Source organism: Pseudozyma flocculosa (assembly GCF_000417875.1).
Source record: "Pseudozyma flocculosa PF-1 unplaced genomic scaffold scaffold00010, whole genome shotgun sequence".
NCBI lineage: Eukaryota > Fungi > Basidiomycota > Ustilaginomycetes > Ustilaginales > Ustilaginaceae > Pseudozyma > Pseudozyma flocculosa.
The window spans coordinates 543937-551355 of record NW_006920878.1 but is presented as its reverse complement, the minus strand read 5'-3'; the positions used below and the strand labels follow the sequence as shown (position 1 = coordinate 551355).

At 63.5% G+C, this 7419-nt stretch overlaps 3 protein-coding genes across 3 annotated transcripts in view; 2 read left to right on the top strand and 1 right to left on the bottom strand.

Annotated features, from left to right (window-relative positions):
• PFL1_03410 (uncharacterized protein) overlaps positions 1-799 on the top strand; it is a gene marked incomplete at both ends in the record, with an annotated part of 2114 nt that extends 1315 nt beyond the window's left edge. The window contains one exon of the mRNA XM_007880927.1: positions 14-799. Coding sequence (XP_007879118.1) covers positions 14-799 — 786 coding nt within the window. The remainder of the gene's footprint in view (positions 1-13) is intronic.
• A 1692-nt stretch (positions 800-2491) lies between these two features.
• On the top strand, positions 2492-3607 carry PFL1_03409 (uncharacterized protein; the record flags this gene model as incomplete). The annotated part of the gene is made up of 1 exon (XM_007880926.1): positions 2492-3607. The coding sequence occupies one exon, from the start codon at positions 2492-2494 to the stop codon at positions 3605-3607; it is 1116 nt and encodes a 371-aa protein (XP_007879117.1).
• Positions 3608-3895: 288 nt separating this feature from the next.
• PFL1_03408 (uncharacterized protein) lies at positions 3896-7195 on the bottom strand (the record flags this gene model as incomplete). The annotated part of the gene is made up of 1 exon (XM_007880925.1): positions 3896-7195. The coding sequence occupies one exon, from the start codon at positions 7193-7195 to the stop codon at positions 3896-3898; it is 3300 nt and encodes a 1099-aa protein (XP_007879116.1).
• Between the last annotated feature and the right edge of the window lie 224 nt (positions 7196-7419).

Below are 7419 nucleotides of genomic sequence, written 5' to 3'. Positions count from 1 at the left end.
CTCGGCGCCCAAGCCCGCTGCTGCGGCCGCCCCCGCTGCGCCCAAGGCCCCTGCTGCCGCTGCTGGCAGCTCCGCCGACTACACCGACGTCCCCGTCTCGAACATGCGCCGCGTGATTGCATCGCGCCTGACCGAGTCCAAGTCGACGGTGCCGCACTACTACGTCAGCATCGACGTCGAGATGGACAAGGTGCTCAAGCTGCGCGAGGTGTTCAACAAGGCTGCCTCTGACAAGGCGGGCAAGGACGTCGAGAAGGCCAAGGCGGCCAAGCTGAGCGTGGGCGACTTTATCACCAAGGCGGCGGCCGTCGCGCTCAAGGAGGTGCCCGAGGTCAACTCGGCGTGGTACGGCGACTTTATCCGCCAGCACCACAAGGCCGACATCAGCATCGCCGTCTCGACGCCCACGGGCCTGATTACGCCGATTGTCAAGGACGTTGGCGGCTCGGGCCTGGCCACGATTTCGGCGGCGACCAAGACGCTGGCGTCCAAGGCGCGCGCCGGCAAGCTGGCGCCCGAGGAGTACCAGGGCGGGTCGTTCACCATTTCCAACATGGGCATGTTTGGCATCACGCACTTTACCGCCATCATCAACCCGCCGCAGAGCTGCATCCTGGCCATTGGCGGCACCGAGGCGCGGTTGGTGCCCGACGAGGAGAGCGAGGCCGGCTTCCGCAAGGCCATGGTCATGCAGGCCACCATCTCGGCCGACCACCGCACCGTCGACGGCGCCACGGCCGCCCGGTGGATGAAGGCGTTCAAGGACGCCCTCGAGAACCCGCTCAGCTTTATGCTCTGAGCGGCTCCAAAAAGCCTGTCTTGGTGCTCTTGCCGGCGCGGACCTGTGCAGATCGACGCTGCCTGCCGACCAGCCACGAGGCTGGCTCGCCCGCTCGCCGCCTGGCCGACAACGAGGCCGACTACTGCCGTGTCCGGACCGGGCACTCTGTGTACATTTCGAGATTGGTTCCCGACTTTGTTGACGAGGGGCTGCGCCCTTGGCCTTGCCCTTTTCCTCGTGCCGTGCCAGGCCGGGCGCGAGGGAGAAACAGTGTTGCTTTACCCTGCTCTTTGCTCACGACCTGCGTCGCCTTTCCTTGCCCGACCCTTATTCGGCCTGGCTGCAGTGACAGACGCGCTGCCCCCGACCATGGTCGCCGAGTTGCCGGCTGGTGCTTTACCAAACGTTGCAAGCGGGAGGGATGCGTATCGGCCGCAAGCCTCTCTCTGTAGCTGTCACCCAGTCCCGTGAGGGCCTCGATCTGTGACCGAAGGCGAGGCGATGCAGCATCTATCGGCTGCGGTCCCGAATGCGGAGGCATGGTGAATAATCAGCGCTGGCTCACACGAATCTGGGCTGCAATGCGACATTGCATGCCATGCCAGGCCGGGATGGAGGAGACAGGTGAGCCATGGCATCATGGTCGGTGTCGTCGATCCGAGGCCAAAGGGGGCGCGCCTTCTTCGTCGGCTCTCGACTCAAAGTGGAGGTTTACCAAGGGCGCGCCTCTGTCGTCGTTGTTCTCGCCATCATCATCATCGACCTCAGCGTCACCATACTCCTCTGCCCGGCGGTACGAAGCTCTTGACGTCGACGCTGGCATGGCCTCGTTTTTTTTTACCTAAGATGTGACTACTCCTTGGCCGGCTCTCGATATCGTCAACATCCACCCCCAGCATCCACCGCGTCGAGCGCAGGCTCACACACCGGAACCCGTCGTGTAAAGTGCTGGCTGCCTGGCCTGCCTGCTGGCCTCGCTGACCCTGCCCCTCAAGCCCTGACCCTCGACCCGCAACCGCGAGCGCGACCTCGACCGCGACATGACCATGGTCGGCCTAGCCTGGCACTGTCCGATGCCGCTTCCGTCTTGTGACACCATCGTGCGCGACCTGCCACGCCTGTCCTCACAGAACCGCTCGTCAGCCCACGCGATACGTGTGTACATACATGCCTCCCAGCCCTCCCCGAGCGACATATAAACATCACCCCGCCTCCCCTTGCAATCGAAGGTGATCGCCCCATTCCCACCTTCGCACATCTGACCGCTCTCGAGACGAGCTCATATCCATCGCTTCCCGCTACAGACCCATCTCTTACCCGCACCATCCTCGTCCGCTAGCCGCGACTCACCATGCCGTCGTCTGACAAGTACACCGATCCCAAGGTTAGTCGCTCGCTCCGTTGCTCCGTCGCTCGCCGCAGCGTGCAGGCATCATGGCCCTTTTGCTGACCTTCCGGACCCTCTTCGTCCCTGCAACCGAGCAGCTCAGGGATGAGATCAAGGAGGAGATCCAGGAATCTGACAAGGGCGGTCAGCCCGGTCAGTGGAGCGCGCGCAAGGCCCAGGTGTGTATCCTCGGCCTGTCCCACCTCCTCGAGGTCAAGCGAAAGCCGCTGCGCGCCTTACCCCGGAACGGATCCTGACGCCTTGGCTCCTTTCCCATCCACCCGCGTCCCACTGACATTGGGCGCCGTCGACGACCGCGGCAGATGATGGCGTCCGAGTACAAGAAGCGCGGCGGCGGGTACACGACCGACAAGTCGGAGCAGGACTCGTCGCAGAAGAACCTGGAAAAGTGGGGCGACGAAGAGTGGCAGACAAAGGACGGCGAGGGCAAGGCCAAGCAGGACGACGGCACCGAGAAGCGCTACCTGCCCAAGAAGGCGTGGGAGCAGATGAGCGAGCAGGAAAAGCAGGAGACCGACGACAAGAAGCAGAGGGAGAGCAAGCAGGGCAAGCAGTTTGTCGGCAACACCGACAAGGCCAAGGATGAGCGCAGGAAGGTCAGCGAGGGGCAGAAGGACCAGGACGGCCAGGAAGACGACGAGGAGCAGGGCAAAGGTGCCCCAAAGGACGGCGCGCAGAGCCAGGGAGGCAAGGGAGCCGGCGCACAGGCGCACAAGGGCAAGGCCGCCAACGGTGGCAAGCAGCAGAAGAAGCAGCAGAGCGACGGCGCCGACGGCGACGACGACGACGACGACGACGACGAGCAGCCTCACGAGGATGTCGAGGAGATGCAAGAGGGCGACAACGACGAGTACCAGCCCGAAGACGATGGCGCCGACGAGGCGGGAGACGACCAGGACGACGAGCAGGGCGATGACCAAGGTGGCAAGCAGGCCCAGAAGCAGGGCGGCAAGAAAGGCGGCCAGTCCAGCGCCAAAGAGTCGAGCGGCAACGGCGGCAACAATAACGGTGCTGCCGCGTCGCCGCGCCGCTCGCAGCGAAAGCGTTCCGCCTCGGGCGGCGACGGCGGCTCCGGCGACACGGGCGAAAAGGAGGGTGACGAGCAAGACGAAGGCGACGACGAGAAGGGGAGCAACAAGAAGGCCAAGACGACCCACGGCTCCAAGCACGACAGCACCGACCCGCCCAACGACCGCAAGCCGGCGTCGGCCTCTCGCCTGCCGAAAAAGGGCCAGGAGGTGACGTGGAAGGCCATGCCCGGCTGGGTCACGGGCATCGTCCAAGAGATTCTGACGTCGTCGAAAAAGGTCGAGGGCAAGGACGTCAAGGCGTCCAAGGACGACCCGCGCATCAGCCTCAAGAGCAACGGCCCCAGCGGCAAGACGGCCATCCACAAGCCCGCCGCCGTCTACTTCTGAGGCCGCACTCGCGCCGCTTACCTTTCAACCCCCTCCCGCCCCCCTTCTGCTTTCGCCCTCCTCGAGTCAGGCCCATGACTGTTGTTCGGATTGCCCCGTCCCCCCCGTCTCGTTACTCGTCCGCCCCTCTAATCTCGTCACGGCACATGTATACACTAGACCGCCACCGGCGCTGTACTCTCGCAAGCAAGCAAGGATGCGTTTCGCCTTCAGAGCCGAGACCCGATTCGGATCGGCCCGCAGCACACCGAAGGACCCCCAGCTCTTGGTGAGGGCATCGACGAGCTTCTAGGCATGGTCCGCCAAGGGGTCGGACTCGAGTGCCAAGGACGAGATGCCGACAAGCGCTTCTTCGACGGACGAACGGACGATTGCCGGCTGGACACAGCATTGAGTCGCCGCATAGGTCGCCGGGTCGACGCGCCGAAGGCGGCGCTCTGTGCCGTCCTCCGCTGCGACGATGCCGAGGAGGCGCTCGAGCCTCGCAGCCACCGGGTCCTCGAAGTAGCCCAGCAGCCGGAAGGTGTCGTGCGTCAGGCCGGTGAGGAGGCAGGCGTGGCGACCGCCCGCCTGGCTGTCCCACAAGACGGGCTCGTGCCTCTTGATGCCGCGAAAGTTGAAGAAGATCCACAGGTGCTCCTTGTGCTCCACGTCCCCTTCCTGGGTCAGGATTCCGGGCGCTTGGTAGCTGTGCCATCCCCTTGGCTTCCCCGAGGCTGCCTGTGACGCAGGCGGCTTCGACTGAGTTGGACCGGCTTCCCGCAGTTGCTGACGGCCTGCACTGGCATCGTCTGCAGGCTCCAGAGCGAGGTCGTTGTCGAACGCGGCTGTGCCTGGTTCAGGTGCCATCGACGCCATCGAAAACGACGCACGGTTCTTGATCTGGACGAAGATGTACGTCATCGCTGAGGGCTCGAACAGGTCTTTTGACCAGTCGTGCGCAACGCCGTCCGACTGGGCCGCCGCCACGCCGTCCGACTGGGCCGCCGCCGTGTCGGCACCAGGCGGCGTGTAGACTGGGATCAGGATGTCCCAGTCGCTCTGGTTGCTGACCCCGAGCCAGGCGCACTGTCGGAGCCAGCCGTCGACGAGCAGCTCTTGCGGAATCGGCGAGCCGCGGGCGGTCTGCTTGCCAAGGCGCGCATAGTGAGTGAAGTTGATGTAGGCCGACTTCATCCATGCGCTGGACGTGGCATTGGGCTGCCGACTTTGTCCCTCCTCCCGAGGCGAGGGAGTGCTCCGATCTGACTGCGACAGAGGTCCGCAGAGCGTGTTCAGCCACGAGTGAACCGGCATCGGATCAAGGATGGCTCCGCGATCCGTGCTGTTCTCGAGGGCGAAAAGCTCCTGGGAAGCGGCCAACCTCTCGCGGTCGATGGTCCCCTGCACTTGTCCTTTGTGTTTGTGGGTGGCCTTCAGTCTAGGGCAGATTTCAAACGAGGCGGTCAAGTCGGCAGCGATGCTAAGGAGCATTCGCGCGACTTCTTCGCCATCCTCGCCAAAGTGCACATGCCTCGATGACAGGCGACGCTGAAGTTCCGAGATGCAGTCAGCCCACCGAGGCGCCGGGTTCATGCGCATGAGCAAGGCGGCGGCGGCGCTGCAGACGGGCTCCGACGGCGTGAACGTGATCGCCATGTCACCATTGACGCCCACGCGGGCCACCATCCTCAGGTGGCGGGCAACCATGTCGTCGGAAAGAGTGCGAGGGTCCGTGTTGCCCTGGATGCCGATGATTGTCAGAGGCAGCCTCTGCGACAACACGGCGATGACTTGCTGAGCTGCTTGTTGCTCATCCTCCGGCAACAAGGGCCATTCGACGCCGGAGCAAAGGATCTTGCATGCGACCGCCCACAGAGAAGCGCCGCCGAACTTCGGTCCTTGGGCCTGGGCGAGCACTTGGTCCTCCCACAAAGGCCGGCCGTAAAGCAGGGCGAGTCGCTCCAGCTCGAAGCGTGAGGCACCGCGCAGCCTCGAGATGGTTCCGCGGGCGTCGGGTCCCGAAGATGTCCATTTGCTGTCGATCGGTGTGTTGACAAAAGGGCTGACTAGTCGGACGTTTTGCGTCAAGAACCGTTCCGAAGCGTCGGTGGCATCGCGACCAGCTATGTTGGCGACTGTCGAGTGCGTGTCGATCAGGAGGATCCACTGGCGTTTGGGGTCGAGATGAGACCAGAAGCGACGCACAATGGCCAGACGAACGACACCGAGCGCCTGACACTCGTCGATGGCGAGGAAAAAGAGCGGCTGGGCGAGCTGTGCCTCTTTCAGCGTAGGAAGGGCAGCCTCGAGGGATCCGGTAGGGTCGGCCCTCTTTTTGAAGTACCTGGCTAGACTTGAGGCAAAGAACTCGGCGTTGCTTTTCAGCGTGCTCTTTTGTCGCTCTTTGTCCCAGTAATCCCCTTTTTTCCATGCGTCGCCATCGTCCAGGTCCTCGCGCAGGGCCGGGTCCTCGAGCTCGACGTCAGAGAGGAAACTGCCGTACTTGACCATGGCCTTGGCCTGTCGCACCAGGCGCGAAATGAAAGTGTGACGAGCGCTGCCGGAATATTCTGCGTCATATCTTGCCTTCTCGATGCCGTCGTGCATCTCTCGAAAGGCTGGCGCGACGAATCGCGACTGCCACTCCTCTTTGGCCATGCCATCGGACGGCGGGAACGCCGCAGAGGTCTTGGAGCGGACGACTCTTGAAACCTCGAAGGCGACGGCGGCAAGGAAGCATGCTATGTTGCGCGTGGCCTCGAACGGCTCGACCTCGTTTTTGATCTTCTGTGTCTTGCCGGGGTCCTCGCCCGCCGTCAAAAACGTGCGCACCTCTTGATCCGCGGGTGGTGCCGAGACGCCCGATGGTGCGCCCGTATCTTGATTCCTGACGCAGAGCAACAGGCCCAGCGTCGTCTTGGCCGTCTCGTAGACCAGCCGAGTCTTGCCAAAACCCGATGACTGCAAGACTGCCGTGACCTTTGCGTAGTGGAGCTTGGGTCGGAAATCGCGCTCCCAGGTGGCGAGGTGGTGTTCGAGGTGCTGTGGACCGAGGCCCAAGTAGGGGCGCGAGACAAAGTCGTCCGCCACCCCGCGATCGGCCGAGCGTACGAAGTCGAGCGAGTAGGATTCGGAACGGAGCTTGCCCTTGACTAGGATGTACTGGATGCATTCGTGAGAGCGAGAGCCCGGGTGGGTGGCCTTGAAGGCCTCGGCGAGGTGGAAGAGCTTTTCAGGCGATTGCGTCCTCCGAGGCTTGTGGGGTTCGAGGTCCCTTTCAAAGAGATCGAGAATCCAGTCCGGCACGCCTGGTTTGGTGATCTTGGTGGCAAGGACGGCGTGGCAGTCGCTGATGAGTGATTCGAACTTTCGCTGGGGAAAGCTGTGATCGTCGCCAGCTAGCCAGCGCTCGAGTCGCAACAGGCCCTGGCGGAGGTCGCCGGCGAGGAGGGAGTCGTCCGGGCAGCAAAGCCATTTGTCTAGGTCGGTGGCGCGCCGCTCCGAGGTGGGCGACAAGCGGCCCGACGTGGCGATTGCATTCATGATGTATGTATTTGCAACGGGCTGCTGGCGGGTTGCGAAGTCCCGGGGAAGCTGGGGCTCCATGCACGGATGTTGTCGACTAATCCGTCATCGTCGAGGATGCCGCAGCGTGCCCGCGTGTGATGTGGCCAGAAAGACGGTCAGTGAGTAGTGCTTGGCTGGTCGTGGATCGGATGGAAGGGGGAAGCGATATGATGGCTTTGAGCCCAATGCACAGGGCGACAACGCTGCCTCGACCCCCCCACGCAGCCCACCCGCACGCGACAGGGTCCCCCGGGATCAGCTTC